Below are 18252 nucleotides of genomic sequence, written 5' to 3'. Positions count from 1 at the left end.
TTTGCCCCGTCGAGAAGGTGATGGAAGTGACCCCGATCATCAAATCCTAAATTAGAGCAAAGTAAGTGCACCTACTTATTTCAATTCGTAATCGTTGTGTGGCTAGCTGGTTTGAACACGTTTCACTTGGTGACACGGTTTAGCACTTTTGGTTGTCTCTTCTTTTGACATGACGTAGTGGTGGACCAGAAGTGAAATTGCGTGAGGGTAGGCCACAAGAGGACAAATGGAGTAGGCCCGATAGAACCGGCACGGTTTGCGTTTCCTGAAGTAATGTGAGCTACATTTTTTCATGACACTGTATTTGTTATCTCAATTCAACCAACATTTAATCATTTCAGTTTTCAATGCGAGGAATGCCGTGATCTTTCTTTTTCTTAAAATATTTAACAGTCATGATCCTCTTTCCACTTCACCCAGAGAAAACAAACAAAAATCATAATAGTGATGTCGTGTACTACTTTGACGTGCTTCACTTTCACTTCTAACGAATACTTGAAACAAAATTGATAAGCAAGAAATAGGTGGTGGCATTGCCCCGGGTACTGCGATAACAACAAATATTTTATTTTTGAAAAGAAAATAATTTTGGAAATTTCAGGAATTTGGAATGATCCGTTTGTGCGCTCTGAAGCGACATGTTGTCGTCGTCATCATCGTACGCGTTAACCGTTTCATTGTCGTCTCCTTCGTCGCTCTCGGTCTGGGCCTCGTAATCGTCTTTTCGATCCAGGCTCATCAGATTTTCCTTATTCTTAATTTTGCTTGTAATAACGGCCATCTTGCGCAATTTCTTCAAACTCTCGATCCTCTCTTTGTAGCCTTGACGTTTTTCTTGCTGCTCTGCGTCGATAATCAAATCGATGTACTCCGGCGTCGAGAACGGATTTGGACGCAAAGCTATCTCTTCAAGTCGCTTGATGCATTGCGTAACAGTCTCAATATGTTGCAGAACATTCTCCTCGTTTTTCTGGACATCTCTTTCCAGAACATCCACTAGTTGCTGGGCCGTTAGCTTCCTGTTCATTTCCGCCTCGTACTTTTCTTTGATGGCGTCTGATGAAGTAGTCTTCTTCCGCTTGACGTATTCCCACTTGTACGGTTGATTTTCGTGCAAGTTCCAGATACATTTTTGTGGACAAACGGTACAAGATCGATTTTCTGCTGGCATGGAATGGTCCATAGCAGCGCAGTTGAGCTTGTTTTCAGTATTGCCCAAATAACACGGAATATGACACGTGACGTGACATTTGTTGCAGTTAGTTAGACAACCGCCGTCGTACTTCACTTGCACGGCTTCATGGACCTCCACCTCGATCTCGACATTTTCATTGGCGTCAATCTGCGCCTGACTGTTGGTGATCACTTGTTTCGTTTTTCTCATCTCCTCCATTTTGGTCAAACCGATTTTGATTAGGGGTTGAAGGCCCTCCACCGTCGCTTCCAGCCGCCGTCTCTCCTCAAGTACTTGTTTAGTTAACGAAAGAGATTTCGTTTTCATCGCTGCTAGCGTTGAGAAGAAGCGCTGAAAATTCTCCATGCCCATACGCCAGAAAAAGCGATTGAATTTCTCGGCAGTGTTGCTGGCATCGCTTCCGGACTCGCGGTTTGAGCAGAAGAAACCGGAATTATTGAATTTGTGATGGCGTGGAAGTCCGGTTCCTGGTTCCTTTGGGTAGGGTAGCCCGGCTTCGGCAATTGCGGTGAGAATAGGTGGGTTCTGGCCATCAGCGAACGTCAACAAAAAGTCGATGTTCTCCTCTACATCTTTCCCGAAAATGGAAAGGACAGAGTCGAAGATGTAAATCTGCGTAGGCGTCAAACGAGGCAACGATGCTTGTGCCACAAATCCAATGATGTCCAGATTTTGGATGCCGCTCTTGTCCTCGAAAAACTTGCGAATCATTTCTGTGATTTCCTTGTCGCGATCGAGACCTTTAGTATCACCGTAGCCTGGCGTATCGACGATAGTCAGCGAGTAGGGGATGCGGAATCCTTCAGTGTGATAGATGTCGTAGGCCGTGATGCCGCTGGTCTGACTTTGGCTCTGCGAACTGCCGACCAATTGCTCGCGAATTAGCTGAAATCGAAACTTGTCATCCCATTCAACATTGAAAATATAATTGATCATGCCGTTGATGAGCGTCGTCTTGCCGGCACCAGTTGCTCCCATAACCAAAATTGTCTTGTGTTGTACCTTTCCTGTACCGCTACTTTGCTTGCCAAAGACGAAACGCTCTACGGTTGAATTGGATCGAGGTGATTTGGTAAGTGGAACGGCAAGGAGGTCCATCCCGTTTCTATTACCGATCTTGATGCCACGCTTGATCATAGTTTCAGCGAAACGGACGTGTTGATGGACCGTCGTCAGGTGGAGCGTCTCGCTAGGTTCACTCATCTCCCGTCCGCCGTTGGAAATGGCCACGATGTTGATGTTATATGTCGTTTCAGGAAGGAGACCTTCCAACCGACAACCGGATTCACCGACGGCGACTTCCAGTTCGTTAGCTTGCGATTCATCCTGCCCGTATTGCCAATAGCGAACCCGATAAGAAATGCTCTTGTTTTCAGTAGCAGATGTCACCCATCCCAGTTCTGCTGTGCTCTGCGTGACTGTTTCAACCTCCACGTCAGTTGGAGGTTTTATCGCAGCTCTAATATTTTTCGTTGATGGTTGACTGGTTTGCAACGAAGCAGCATTTCCAGTTTTTCTCATTTCGGAACGTCGACTAAATTCGGCACTTCCTTCTTCCGAGTACATCGAAACGGTGTCTGAACTGGTTTCTTCATCATCGACAGCATCCCACTCGGACTCTGTGTTGATGACTTCACTGAATTCACTTCGACCGATGCAAGTGTCGGCCGCCACACGGAATTCTATCGCCGATCTCGTTTTGTAGGGGATAGTAATTTGCGTTTCCCTGGGATTTGTGGTTTTCTTCTGCGTCCAAGTTTCATCGTTACCGTCACATGGTCGATATTCAACTAAAAAATGGTAGGGAAAGCCGAGTTCTGCATAGTCCCATGCTACAACGATGTTTCTTTTTGGTGGGTTACTCGTTTTCGGTGCATGAACCCGCAAACCTGTTGGGGGTTGGGGCAATCGGCTAATGTTGTCCTTAAGTAGACGAGTAGCGTCATAAACAGAGTAGCGGCATCCGACGTCCTTGTCAGTCTCACAGAAAGTCATGAAGAATTGGACTTGGTTTTCTAGATGCTTATTCTTTTCCACGTGTTCAGCAAACTCACGAACTTTGGAGAGCACGTACTTTTGTTTTTGCTGGTTCCATGGCATGTTGCTCTCTTCTTCCTCGTTATCGTTTGTCTCGTTTTCGTCTTCGTCTTTATTGTACGCAACCAATGTCTCGTACGAATCAGTGTATTCTTTCATCGCTTGAAGTATTTTGTTCGTCCGTTGTGTTAGAGAAGGAAGACCAAGAACCATGGTGAATTTAATTTCAAAGGCTTCTCCTAGTTCTTTCTCCACTGTTTTTTTGCTTGCCAATTGAAGGTTCTTTGCCATTTTGCTGATTTTTTCGTACATCTTGCACTCGCCCTGTTTGTAAAGGAGCCATTGTACCAATTGCGAAGGCTTGAAAATCGAGTGATTTTCGGTGATTTTGGCAGCCTTTTCAATTTCGCTTTGCTGTCCAGTTTCTCTTGCTTTTGCGATGCCTTTTTTCAAACTCGTTTGCATTAACGATTTGTATTTACCCACAGCCTCTTCAAACTGACGCAATGAAGATTTATCGACTTTTTTATTGACAGTGCGAATGGCAACGGATTTCGCACAAACTTGGTCCAATTCGTCCCAAATACGGGCACAACGACTAATCAGTTCTGGATCGACATCGTGAAATTCGAACTGCCCGCCCTCGTCGTGTTCCATGATAGCTTGAAGAGGGCAAAGAGAAACAGCGATCGGAATGGATTTGTTGTTTCCGATGCCAGTCTTCTTGACTTGCTGGATGAATTTAAGAAAGTGTTTGTAAACGTCAGGGACCCTGCACTCCTGTGCAACTCCAGTTTGTAAATCGGTGTACAGGTAACATTTTATGTTACTCAGCTGTTTTTTCTCGTTCATATCGAACTGTTGCTTGAATTCAGCCAAATTTAGTTCTTCTTCTAAAGCATTCTCCATTTTATTTGCGATGTTGGAGAGAAACTGTTCAGCTTCTTCACGAGAATCGTCGTCCGTCTCGGCATCTTTAAGATCTTGCGTTAAGACGCAATAGGCTTCGGCTCCGTAAGTGACGCCCACCACAATATGAGTTGGATTTGTTTTCGATTTAGACGACTTTGTTTTTTTCCATGTATCGTAGAGATGCGTAACATCTTCAATGGCAAGATTCTGCAAATCCAATTGCGTTACTTTTGACTCTACCCGGCAAATTAGGACTTGCGCTGCTTGTGATGAACTGCAACAGTAGGTCAGGTACCTACTGCCACCGCGAGGCTTTTCGATGAGACCGGCCATGAAGCTGGCCTGGAAGTGCTCGTGAAGGCCCATATTTTCCATCTTGTTGTTCATGGTGCTCGAGTCGGAGCATTCAAATTCCAGACTAAAGTTGTTGTTCACCTTAATCAGCGATCCAATTTTTCTTGACTCCCAATACTTTCGACCATCTGTTTTTAATGGATAGTTTAGCTTATAAATCGTAATCTACACAATTAAAGGCTCTTACCCGTCAAAATGCGATCGCTGCGATAGTCGTACAAATCGCCCACTTGAAATCCGCCTTCTAGCACCACCATCTTTGTGACGTGTTCTTCGATCGCAGTGTTACTTGTTTCCTCTTCCACTTGTGATATCTCATCGTTTCCATCATCGTCTTCAAGAGAGACTACTTCACAGTCATCTTCGTCACTGTCGTCTGTCATGTGATCCCCAAATTCATTTTCTTGATCCATCCCTAGCATAGGTTCTTCATTCATTGACATGTTCGTAGAGTCAGGCGCCTTCCAACCTTTTCGTGGCGTGTCGGACGTGACCACATGAGACGTAGACAGTAAAATAGTTTCAGCATTTTTAGTTTCTATTGGCTGTTGACTCGTCGACATAGATGTTGCAGCAGGTTCAGTCTTCCTAGATCGATCCATCTCCTCTTCGTTTTTCGGACCGACGCTAGTTTCCGCTTCCGAACCTGAACATTCTTTTTCATGGATCGCCTCTTGATCTTCATTTAGTTCGCGTACCGTGACTGTATCGACGACTTCGCTGAATTCACTTCGACCGATGCAAGTGTCAGCCGCCACGCGGATCGTCATCGCCGATCCACTTGTGTAGGGAATTGCCAGTTGGGTCTCACCGGATTTCGTCGTCTTCCGTTGCGTCCAAACTTCATCCTTGTTCCCATCCAGTCGATATTCTACCAAGAAGTGGCACGGGAAACCAAGGTCTTCATAGTCCCACTCGAGATCGATGGCGTACGTAGAAGTTGTTTTTCTAGCAGGACGGGTTTTCGGAGGGCGAATCCGCAGGCCACTGGGAGGTCTGGGCAATTGGTTCAAGTTGTCCCTAAGTAACCGGCCGGTTTCGTAGACAGAATAGCGACAGCCGAATTCCACGACTGATTGCCGGAGTACGATAAAGAATTGCACAATTTTCTCTAGGTGTTTATTCTTTTCCACGTAATCGGTAAACGCTTGAATTTTAGCGAGTACGTGTTTCCGCTTCCGTTGAATACCGTGGCCTAAATCGTCACTGCCTTCGCAGTCTGCTTCGACACTTCTGTTTGCGTCGGCATTCGGATCTTCTTTCATGTACACCAATTTAGAATCGACGTAGTTCTTCATAGCTTCTAGTATACCGTTCATCCGCTCGTCCAACAATGGAACGCTGAGTACCAGCGTATATTCAGCGTCAAACGAATTTTGCAGTTCCATTTCCAATTGTTTTTTGCTCGACAAACAAACGATGTTGGTTATACTGCTGATCTTATCGTACATCTCGCACTCGGCTTGCTGGTATTGGAGCCATTGTTCCAAACGAGATGGATTGAAAATCGGGTGATTTTCACCGATGTTAATGACCCTTTCAATTTCGTCTTGCTGTCCAGTTTCTCTTGCTTTCGTGATGCCGTTTTTCAAACTCTTTTGCACGAGTTCCTTGTATTTAGCAATAGCCTCCTCGAACTGACGGAATGAAATATTATCGGCGTTTTTGTTGACAGAGCGAAATGCAACTGATTTCGCGCAAATTCGATCCAGTTCGTTCCAAATAAGGCCGCAACGAGCTACCACTTCTGAATCGACATCGTGATATTCGAATTGTTTACCCTCGATTTGTCCCAAGATAGCTTTAAGAGGGCAAAGAAAGATGGCAATCGGAATGGATTCGTTGCTACCTCCTTCCGTGTTCTGGACTTGCTGGATGATCTTGTAGCATTGTTTGTAAGCTTCAAAAACTCCGCATTCGCGGAAAGCCGAAGTGTGGAGATCGGCAAACATGCGACATTTAACACGAGTCAACTGGGTCTTATCTTCCTTATCAAACTGTTCCTTAAAGTCGCTGAGATCGAGATAGTTGTCTAACGCCTCCTCCATTTTTCTTGCTATTTTGGACAGAAACTCCTCGGCATCTTTTCGAGCGTTTTCGTCCGACTCCAACGCTAGGACGCAATAGGCTTCGGCCCCGTATGTGACGCCCACCACAACATGGGTTGGGTTCTTTTCCGATTGCGTTTCTTGTCCTAAATCCTGCAGATGTGGAACGTCTTGGCTGATAAGAGTCTTGAAGTCCAGCTTCAACTTTCTTGACTTGACTCGGCAAATTAAGACTTGGCTAGCTTCTGAAAGACCGTCTCGATCATTCAGGTACTTTGCAGCACCACGATGATTTTCAATTAGACCGGCCATGATGCTGGCCTGCGAATGCTCTTTAAGGCCCATGTTTTCCCACTTGTTTCTAGTTGAACCGGATTCAGGGCTTTTTAATTTCAAAGTAAATCGATTATCGCTCCACGTAGCTCCCGCTATTTCTTCCGAATCCCAGCATTTTCTTCCTGTTTTTTCGGATCTCTCAATTATTTAACTTTCCAAAAAGTAATATTTTAAATGAATATAGCACAATACCTGTTACTATGCGGTCGTTTCGGTAGTCGTAAAAGTCTCCCATTTCGAAGTTACCTCCCAACACGACCATCTTCGTGACGCCACGCTCCATCGCTTTCGTGCCCGTCATCTTTCTCCAGCTGATGGTTTTGGGGTATAAGCGAATTAACTGTTTTAAAAAGTCTTTTTAAAAAGAGGTTTGTACTGTGTCTGTCAATGAATTGGCTTACACTGTTCTTTGTTCCAACAAATTTATATAACTTGAAATCCGCCTGACTCTTAACGTTCGTTATTTTTCATGTGAATTTCTCCTCAAGTTTTGATTCTTATCTCTTTTTGTTATCTCATATCCCACTTTCAATTGCGCAGTATGTTTTGGTCAACAACGGTCCTGTGCAATAAGCAATGACTAATATTTATTTTTACTATGTTTTTGAAAAGCCACAAGGTGCACCAGATAACAACGGTCGTGGATAACCGTATCCTTGTTGAATGCTTGTTTGATTTTTTTTTTTTTTTTAAATCCGTGGGTTAAGCAAAGTTTGAAAAATGTTTCATAGGAATTGCGCAACTTAAAAAGGACGAAAACAAAGCAACTATTGGCATTTAAGCTCCCGTGCGTGAGGTGATAAACGCAAATGGTTAAAGCCACTTTTTTATCTTATCTAGTAAATTTCCCGACGTTTAGTGTTCTTTTGTCTAGTGAAATTGAATAATTATTACCAATTAATTGAATAAAACATAAACATAATTTTTAGAAAGGTGTTGATTAGGAAAGTTCTTAACAAAGTCAAATGAAGATTTTTTACTTTAAGACAATAATTCATCCTCCGAATCATTACTTTCCAATCACCGTTTTGCGTATCCAATTACCCTGTCTAGATTTTGTGAATATCAAACATGGATGACTAAGGCTTACTACCGGTAGGTACTGGCGTGACACACAAAAATGTGTGTTGAATGCGTTAAAATTATCGATATTTATTTTTATTTTTTTTTTTTTTTCCTTAGCAACTTCTTTTAAGTTTGTAGAAGGAAACATATTTAAGAGTTTCATGCTTTTCCCTAAAACTTGAATCAAATTGTTGTTGTTTAAAAAGCTTGCAACTTTATTATTATTATTTTATTTATTTATTTGTGTTTTAAGGGTTGCCTCAAGTGGTGAATCAGACGAATCCACATTCATGCTCAGGTACTAACTGCCACCTCGAGGCTTTTCGATGAGTCCGCCTATGACGCTGTCCCGCAAATGCTCGTCTAGTCCTACGCTTTCCCACTTGAGTCGGAATCAGGGCTTTTCGATTTCAGTGTAAGTTGATTTCCGCTCCACGTAGTTCGCACTGTTTCAACCGAATCCCAGCATTGCCGACCTGTTTAATGGTATATTTGAATCATTTTACTTTCTAGAAAGTAATATTCAAATTCATTCAAACAAAATCATTACTTGTCACTAACCACTAACTGATCACATTGGCGAGAAATCATCCACTTCATTTTTCTTCAAGATTCCTGTGTGCTCTTAGATTAATCCAGCATCAAACGCTAAAGGTGCGAGTGATAATTCAATTTTCAAACATCTCTATGCTAATTTTTCCATATATCCACACAGTCTCTAAGGTGGCAACTGAATTAAGGGTAACTGTGAAACGTTCGCTATTTCAAACGGCGAATTTGCGCTGCCATCGACAGAAAGGGTATCACGCTATGCTACGTCAAAGAATGCCGTTCACGTAGTTTGTGAAAACCAAGTGAAGATCTTTTTTTCTGTTAATAGGTGGCCATGGTTACGTTCGAAAGTCACGTGCAATTGCATTCGCTTTAATTGGATCCTGCCATCGAAGATCAGTCATAAGTTAAAAGAACTATTTGAACTTCTAAGTATTTTAGCGAACGGTAGTAATTCATGTGGAATTTGTAACCGATTACGGCGCACTTTCAGGTTTGGCTGTTCGAAGGATTGTGATGCTCGCAGCATCCACTAGTCTTTTGCTCATCTACCGAAACATCATTGCCTTTCTAACTAAACATAATTGGTAAGTTAAACTGTGTTTGATGGAATGGAGATGTCTCAATATATCGTCCCATCTTTGAGCAGGATACATTATCAGAACTCACACCCACCATATTGATATCTACCCCGTCGAGAAGATGATGGAAGTGAAAAAGAGTTTCAGATTTCGCAACAGCATCGATCTAAAAAACAAAAATCGACATCAAATCCGAAATCACGACAAAGTAAGTGTATTACCTTATTTCAATTCGTTATCCTTTGGTGGCTGACAGGGTTGAACACGTTTCAATAGGTGTAACGTCTCAGCACTTTCGATTGTCGTTTTTAACATTTATTTTTTATTTTTTGTGGTGGACAAGAAGCGATATGGTGTAAAAGTAGCCCACAAGAGAAAATATTTAATAGGTCCAATAGAAAGTAACAAAGGCGTGGTCGTAGGGAGAAATGGCATACATATTTTTCTAGCTAAATGGTCAAGCACCTGTGTACTAGGTTTTGTTGTGGGGGGTGGTCATCAGCCGGAAAATGGACAAGATAATCTGTGAAAGCAAGTTTTTTTGTTTGGTTTTTTGTTTGTTTGTTTTATTGAGTAACAACCCGTTAACCGAGAAACAATTTTTGTAGTTTAGGTTTCAGGTTTGCATTTTCCAAATTTGAGCTGATATGAGCTATATTTGATCATGATTCTCCATTGGTAATCACAATTCCACAGATGTTTAACCATTACATTTGTCAATGCGAGGATTTTTTTTTTTTTTTGCACCTTTTGGGAATCTTTTTTCATTAAGGTTTTCAAGTGGTCTGATTCTTCCACTTTCCGCATCACCCAGAAAACCAAAAATAGTAATAGCGATATTGTATTATACTTTGACTTGCTCAATTATAATTTTCAACAAATACCAAAGTAAAAGTGATAAGCTAGAAGCAGGTGATGGTTATGACTGGATAGTGCAATAAAAAAAAAAAAAAAATTGTTAGATTTTATTTTTGAAAAGAAAAGAATCTTGTCAATTTCTTAAATTTAGAATTGTCAGTTGGTGCACGCTGCAAAGACATGGTGACATCATCATCGCCAGCGTTGGCCGTTTCATTGTCGTCTCCTTCGTCGCTCTCTGTCTAGGCCTCGTAATCGTCTTTTCGATCCAGGCTCATCAGATTTTCGTTATTCTTTATTTTGCTTGTAATAACGGCCATCTTGCGCAATTTCTTCAAACTCTCGATCCTCTCTTTGTAGCCTTGACGTTTTTCTTGCTGCTCTGCGTCTATAATCAAATCGATGTACTGCGGCGTCGAGAACGGATTCGGACGCAAAGCGATCTCTTCAAGTCGCTTGATGCATTGCGTAACAGTCACAACTTGTTGCAGAACTTCCGCGTCGTTTTTCTGGACATCTATTTCCAGAACTTTTATTAGTTGCTGGGCCGTTAGCTTCCTGTTCATTTCCGCCTCGTACTTTTCTTTGATGGCGTCTGATGAAGTAGTCTTCTTCCGCTTGACGTATTCCCACTTGTACGGTTGATTTTCGTGCAAGTTCCAGATACATTTTTGTGGACAAACGGTACACGATCGAGTTTCTGCTGGCATGGAATCGTCCATAGCAGTGCAGTTGAGCTTGTTTTCAGTATTGCCCAAATAACACGGAATATGACACGTGACGTGACATTTGTTGCAGTTAGTTAGACAACCGCCGTCGTACTTCACTTGCACGGCTTCATGGACCTCCACCTCGATCTCGACATTTTCATTGGCCTCAAGCTGCGCCTGACTGTTGGTGATCACTTGCTTCGTTTTTCTCATCTCCTCCATTTTGGTCAAACCGATTTTGATTAGGGGTTGAAGGCCCTCCACCGTCGCTTCCAGCCGCCTTCTCTCCTCAAGTACTTGTTTAGTTAACGAAAGAGATTTCGTTTTCATCGCTGCTAGCGTTGAGAAGAAGCGCTGAAAATTCTCCATGCCCATACGCCAGAAAAAGCGATTGAATTTCTCGGCAGTGTTGCTAGCATCGCTTCCGGACTCGCGGTTTGAGCAGAAGAAACCGGAATTATTGAATTTGTGATGGCGTGGAAGTCCGGTTCCTGGTTCCTTTGGGTAGGGTAGCCCGGCCGCGGTGATTGCGCTGAGAATAGGTGGGTTCTGGCCATCAGCGAACGTCAACAAAAAGTCGATGTTCTCCTCAACATCGTTGCCGAAAATGGAAAGAACAGAATCGAAGATGTAAATCTGCGTAGGCGTCAAACGAGGCAACGATGCTTGTGCCACAAATCCAATGATGTCCAGATTTTGGATGCCGCTCTTGTCCTCGAAAAACTTGCGAATCATTTCTGTGATTTCCTTGTCGCGATCGAGACCTTTAGTATCACCGTAGCCTGGCGTATCGACGATTGTCAGCGAGTAAGGGACGCGGAATCCTTCTGCGTGATGGATGTCGTAGGCCGTGATGCCGCTGGTCTGACTTTGGCTCTGCGAACTGCCGACCAATTGCTCGCGAATCAGCTGAAATCGAAACGTGTCCTCCCATTCAACATTGAAAATGTAATTGATCATGCCGTTGATGAGCGTCGTCTTGCCAGCACCCGTCGCTCCCATAACCAAAATTGTCTTGTGTAGTATGGTTATTGAACCGCTTTCCTTACCAAAGGCGAAACGCACAACGGTTGAATTGGATCGAGGTGATTTGGTAAGTGGAACGGCAAGGAGGTTCATCCCGTTTCTATCACCGATCTTGATGCCACGCTTGGCCATAGTTTCAGCAAAACGGACGTGTTGATGGACCGTCGTCAGGTAGAGCGTCTCGCTAGGTTCACTCATCTCCCGTCCGCCGTCGGAAACGGCCACGATGTTGATGCTATATGTCGTTTCAGGTAGGAGACCTTCCAACCGACAACCGGATTCACCGACGGCGACTTCCAGTTCATTAGCTTGCGATTCATCCTGCCCGTATTGCCAATAGCGAACCCGATAAGAAATGCTCCTGTTTTCAGTAGCAGATGTCACCCATCCCAGTTCTGCTGTGCTCTGCCTGACTGTTTCAACCTCCACATCAGTTGGAGGTTTTATCGCGCCTCTAATATTTTTCGTTAATGATTGACTGGTTTGCAACGAAGCAGCAGTTCCAGTTTTTCTCATTTCGGAACGTCGACTAAATTCGGCACTTCCTGCTTCCGAGTACATCGAAACGGTGTCTGAACTGGTTTCTTCATCATCGACAGCATCCCACTCGGACTCTGTGTTGATGACTTCACTGAATTCACTTCGACCGATGCAAGTGTCGGCCGCCACACGGAATTCTATCGCCGATCTCGTTTTGTAGGGGATAGTAATTTGGGTTTCCCTGGGTTTTGTGGTTTTCTTCTGCGTCCAAGTTTCATCGTTACCGTCACATGGTCGATATTCTACTAAAAAATGGTAGGGGAATCCGAGTTCTGCATAGTCCCATGCTACAACGATGTTTCTTTTTGGTGGGTTACTCGTTTTCGGTGCATGAACCCGCAAACCTGTTGGGGGTTTGGGCAATTGGCTAATGTTGTCCTTTAGTAGACGAGGAGCGTCATAAACGGAGTAGCGACATCCGACGTCCTTGTCAGTCTCACAGAAAGTCATGAAGAATTGGACTTGGTTTTCTAGATGCTTATTCTTTTCCACGTGTTCAGCAAACTCACGAACTTTGGAGAGCACGTACTTTTGTGTTTGCTGGTTCCATGGCATGTTGCTATCTTCTTCCACGTTATCGTCCGTTTCGTTTTCTTCGTCATCGTACGTAACCAATGTGTTGTACTTATCAGTGTAGTCTTTCATCGCTTGAAGTATTTTGTTCGTCCGTTGTGTTAGAGAAGGAAGACCAAGAACCACGGTGAATTTAATTTCATAGGCTTCTCCTAGTTGTTTCTCCACTGTTTTTTTGCTTGCCAAAGGAAGGTTCTTTGCCATTTTGCTGATTTTTTCGTACATCTCGCACTCGCCCTGTTTGTAAAGGAGCCATTGTACCAATTGCGAAGGCTTGAAAATCGAGTGATTTTCGGTGATTTTGGCAGCCTTTTCAATTTCGCTTTGCTGTCCAGTTTCTCTTGCTTTTGCGATGCCTTTTTTCAAACTCGTTTGCATTAACAATTTGTATTTACCCACAGTCTCTTTAAACTGATGTAATGAAGATTTATCGATTTTTTTATTGACAGTGCAAATGGCAACGGATTTCGCACAAACTTGGTCCAATTCGTCCCAAATACGGGCACAACGACTAATCAGTTCTGGATCGACATCGTGAAATTCGAACTGCTTGCCCTCGTCGTGTTCCATGATAGCTTGAAGAGGGCAAAGAGAAACAGCGATCGGAATGGATTTGTTGTTTCCGATGCCAGTCTTCTGGACTTGCTGGATGAACTTGAGAAAGTGTTGGTAAACGTCAGGGACACTGCACTCCTGTGCCACTCCAGTTTGTAAATCGGTGTACAGGTAACATTTTATGTTACTCAGCTGTTTTTTCTCGTTCATAACGAACTGTTGCTTGAATTCAGCCAAATTTAGTTCTTCTTCTAAAGCATTCTCCATTTTGTTTGCGATTTTGGAGAGAAACTGTTCAGCTTCTTCACGAGAATCGTCATCCGTCTCGGCATCTTTAAGATCTTGCGTTAGGACGCAATAGGCTTCGGCTCCGTAAGTGACGCCCACCACAATATGAGTTGGATTTGTTTTCGATTTAGACGACTTTGTTTTTTTCCATGTATCGTAGAGATGCGTAAAAATTTGAATGGCAAGATTCTGCAAATCCAATTGCACCACTTTTGACTTTGCCTGACAAATTAGGACTTGCGCTGCTTGTGAAGAACCGCAACAGAAGCTCAGGTACCTACTGCCACCGCGAGGCTTTTCGATGAGACCGGCCATGAAGGTGGCCTGTAAGTGCTCGTCAAGGCCCATATTTTCCATCTTGTTGTTCATGGTGCTCGAGTCGGAGCATTTAAATTCCAGACTTAACTTGTTGTTCACCTTAATAGGGTATCCAATTTCGCTTGACTCCACATACTTTCTACCTTCTGCATTCAATGGATTTCAAAAGACATAAAATTTAGCTCGTTAACCGTAATCCGTAACATTAAAGGCTCTTACCCGTCAAGATGCGATCGCTGCGATAGTCGTACAAGTCGCCCAATTGAAATCCGCCTTCTAGCACCACTATCTCCGTAACGTGTTGCTCGATCGCATTGTTTTTTGTTTTCTCTTCCGCTTTTGTTTTCTCGTCGTATCCGTCATCCTCTTCTAGATAAGCTTTTTTACAATTTGGCTTTGCGTCATCTTCGTCACTGTCGTCTGTCATGTGATCCCCGATTTCATTTTCTTGATCCATACCTAGCATAGGTTCTTCGTTCATTGACCTGTTCGTAGAGTCAGGCGCCTTCCAACCTTTTCGTGGCGTTTCGGACGTGACCACATGAGACGTAGACAGTAAAATAGCTTCAGCATTTTTAGTTTCTGTTGGCTGTTGACTCGTCGACATAGATGTTGCAGCAGGTTCAGTCTTCCTAGATCGATCCATCTCCTCTTCGTTTTTCGGACGGACGTAAGTTTCCGATTTTGAAACTAAAAATTCTTTTTCATGGATCGCCTCTTCATCTTCATTTAGTTCGCGTACCGTTACTGTATCGACGACTTCGCTGAATTCACTTCGACCGATGCAAGTGTCAGCCGCCACGCGGATTGTCATTGCCGATCCACTTGTGTAGGGAATTGCCAGTTGGGTCTCGCCGGATTTCGCCGTCTTCCGTTGCGTCCAAACTTCATCCTTGTTCCCATCCAGTCGATATTCTACCAAGAAGTGGCACGGGAAACCAAGGTCTTCATAGTCCCACTCGAGATCGATGGCGTACGTAGAAGCTGTTTTCTTAGCAGGACGGGTTTTCGGAGGGTGAATTCGCAGGCCAGTGGGAGGTCTGGGCAATTGGTTCAAGTTGTCCCTAAGTAACCGTCCGGTTTCGTAGACGGAATAGCGACAGCCGAATTCCACGACTGATTGACGGAATACGATAAAGAATTGCACAATATTCTCTAGGTGCTTATTCTTTTCCATGTGATTGGTAAACTCTTGAATTTTAGACAATACGTACTTTTGCTTCCGTTGAATACCGTGGCCTAAATCGTCACTGCCTTCGCAGTCTGCTTCGACACTTCTGTTTGCGTCGGCATTCGGATCTTCTTTCATGTTCACCAATTTAGAAGCGACGTAGTTCTTCATAGCTTCTAGTATACCGTCCATCCGCTCGTCCAATAATGGAACGCTGAGTACCAGCGTATATTCAGCGTCAAACGAATTTTGCAGTTCCATTTCCAATTGTTTTTTGCTCGACAAACAAACGATGTTGGTTATACTGCTGATCTTATCGTACATCTTGCACTCGGCTTGCTGGTATTGGAGCCATAGTTGCAAACGAGATGGATTGAAAATCGGGTGATTTTCGGCGATGTTGATGACCTTTTCAATTTCGTATTGCCGTCCAGTTTTTCGTGCTTTCGTTAGTTCGTTTTTCAAACTCTTTTGCATGAGTTCTTTATACTTAGTGATAGTCTCTTCGAACTGACGGAATGAAACGTTGTCAGCTTTTTTATTGATGTCGCGAAATGCAACTGATTTCGCCCAAATTCGATCCAGTTCGTTCCAAATAAGGCCGCAACGAGCTACCAGTTCAGGATCTACATCGTGATATTCTAAGTGTTTGTCATCGACTTGTCCTGAAATAGCTTTAAGAGGGCAAAGAAGAATGGCGATCGGAATGGATTCGTTGTTTCCGACGTCCTGGACTTGCTGGATGAGCCTGTAGCATTGTTTGTAAGCTTCAAAGATTTCGCATTCGCGAAAAGCCCTAGTGTGGAGATCGGCATACATGCGACATTTAACACGAGTCAGCTGGGTCTTATCTTCCTTATCAAACTGTTCCTTAAAGTTGCTGAGATCGAGATAGTTGTCTAACGCCTCCTCCATTTTTCTTGCTATTTTGGAAAGAAACTCCTCGGCACCTTTTCGAGCGTTTTCGTCCGACTCCATCACTAGGACGCAATAGGCTTCGGCCCCGTATGTGACGCCCACCACAACATGAGTTGGATTCTTTTCCGATTGCGTTTCTTGTCCTAAATCCTGCAGTTGTGGAACGTTTTGGCTGATAAGAGTCTTGAAGTCCAGCTTCAACTTTCTTGACTTGACTCGGCAAATTAAGACTTGGCTAGCTTCTGAAAGACCGTCTCGATCATTCAGGTACTTTGCAGCACCACGATGGTTTTCAATCAGACCGGCCATGATGCTGACCTGCGAATGCTCTTTAAGGCCCATGTTTTCCCACTTGTTTTTAGTTGAACCGGATTCAGGGCTTTTTAATTTCAAAGTAAATCGATTATCTTTCCACGTAGCTCCCGCTATTTCTTTCGAATCCCAGCATTTCCTTCCTGTTTTTTCGTATCACTCAATTTTTTAACTCTCCAAAAAGAAATATTTTAAATGAATATAGCACAATACCTGTTACTATGCGGTCGTTTCGGTAGTCGTAAAAGTCTCCCATTTCGAAGTGGCCTCCCAACACGACCATCTTCGTGACGCCCCCCTCGATCTCTTTCGTGCCCGTCATTTTTCTCCAGGTGGTGGTTTGTGGATATTAGCGAATAAACTGTTTTGAAAAGCCGCATAAAAAGAGTGGTTTAAATTGTGGCTGTCAACGCATTGGCATAGTCGTAGATTTGGTTGTTAAGGTACCAAATATTTGAACCCTTGTAAGAAAGCCACGTCCCCGTCCACTTTGGCAAGCCAGATTTTTTAGGACTCACTTCCTCCGATTGATCTGCATCAAGCGGGGATCTGATGCTCTACAACGCAAAATGCTTTTTGTCCGACATCCGCTTGGAGCAGATCAATCGAAGGGAGTAAGGCTTGTGAATTTGACCACCGTTTGAACAGGAGTAGTTAAGCCTTCAAATCTATGACAGTTTGTCTTGGCTTCCACTTCCACTGTCTTTTGATCTTCTCAACAAATGTATGTAACTTGAAATGCGCCAGACTCATAACTCTCGTTATTTTTTCTAGTACGATTATTTTTACCTGTTTGTTGGTATCGTCTTGTTTTCAGTTTGGGAGCTAACTGTAAAAAAAAAATCTTTTTCTGCGCAGTATGTTTTGGGCAACTGACTGACCGAGGTATTCCTCAGAAATGAGGTCGGTTGGGCGGATGAGTTCTTCACGCACGAGGATTGATTCCAAGTATACTTAGCAAAGCAAACATTCAGCAGAATGTCACTCTCTGTCTGCTACAAGAGTTTTGCTATCCTCGCCTTGCAGGAAGTCTATTTTTGTTTTCTTTTTATGATTCTAGAAAGAAACATGTTTGGGAATTTCACGCATTTCCTTGAACGGGAAAAAAATAAGTTTTTTTTTTTTTTAAGCTTACAAGCTTACTTTTTTTCTTTCTTTTTTTTTTTTTTTTACCATGATCTAAGATACCTAAAAAGCTTGCTTGTTGCTATCTGCCTTGCCCGTCCTTTTTGGGTATACTCTTGGACTCAGTGTTCGGTAACAATCTTTGGCGTTTAATTTACACACTTAACAAGCACAGCAGAAAGATGAAACGAAAAAGTAATTCAAAAGAAAATGGATAGTAATTGAAGAACACACAAAATCACAGAATACTTGTTTTACTTACAGTGCCGGTCCAGCTGTAGAATGGGGGTCTGTGCGCAGTTCTTGTAACTGAATAGCTGTATAACCAAGCAACCGATGGATGTAAGGGCGGATACCAATGTGGCAACTTGGAGTTTTATGGGCTTCTTCTACTTGCGATAAGGGCTGCAGAGTTCTCTACTCTTGGAATTTGGGCCGTCGACGCTTTTTACGACTGGTTTGCAAACCACAATTAAGAGTTGTCTGACGTTTGGACTCAGTGCTTCCACGGCTGAAAAATAAAAAACCCTAGACGAGTTGCCAGATCTCCCTTTTTACCCGATATCAAAATCAACTCCATCTCGTTCAGGGACCTGAACCCTGTCAGGCAAAACATGACGACAACTCCTGGTAGGGTTCAGGTCTCTGGCCTCAATTTGCAGCAAGAGTCCAAGAGATAGGCAGCAACTCCATCTCGTTCAGGGACCTGAACCCTGCAGGAAAAAACACAAAACTCCCGAGCCGTTATTTTTTTTGTTTTGTGTTTGTTATTATTTAT

The 18252-nt window shown here is 43.3% G+C and overlaps 2 protein-coding genes across 2 annotated transcripts; both read right to left on the bottom strand.

The window, feature by feature from the left end:
- Positions 1 to 439: 439 nt before the first annotated feature.
- LOC116925415 lies at positions 440 to 7292 on the bottom strand. Its single transcript, XM_045174948.1, has 3 exons — positions 7075 to 7292; positions 4686 to 7004; positions 440 to 4626 (listed from the first exon to the last, which is right to left on the bottom strand). The coding sequence occupies exons 1-3, from the start codon at positions 7181 to 7183 to the stop codon at positions 566 to 568; spliced, it is 6489 nt and encodes a 2162-aa protein (XP_045030883.1). The 5' UTR covers positions 7184 to 7292; the 3' UTR covers positions 440 to 565.
- A 2613-nt stretch (positions 7293 to 9905) lies between these two features.
- LOC116925403 lies at positions 9906 to 16707 on the bottom strand. The gene is made up of 3 exons (XM_045174949.1): positions 16563 to 16707; positions 14168 to 16492; positions 9906 to 14094 (listed from the first exon to the last, which is right to left on the bottom strand). Exons 1-3 carry the CDS (start codon positions 16669 to 16671, stop codon positions 10181 to 10183), a joined length of 6348 nt encoding a protein of 2115 aa, XP_045030884.1. The 5' UTR covers positions 16672 to 16707; the 3' UTR covers positions 9906 to 10180.
- Positions 16708 to 18252: the final 1545 nt, after the last annotated feature.

Source organism: Daphnia magna, linkage group LG6 (genome assembly GCF_020631705.1).
Source record: "Daphnia magna isolate NIES linkage group LG6, ASM2063170v1.1, whole genome shotgun sequence".
NCBI lineage: Eukaryota > Metazoa > Arthropoda > Branchiopoda > Diplostraca > Daphniidae > Daphnia > Daphnia magna.
This window is presented reverse-complemented; position numbering and strand designations above follow the sequence as displayed.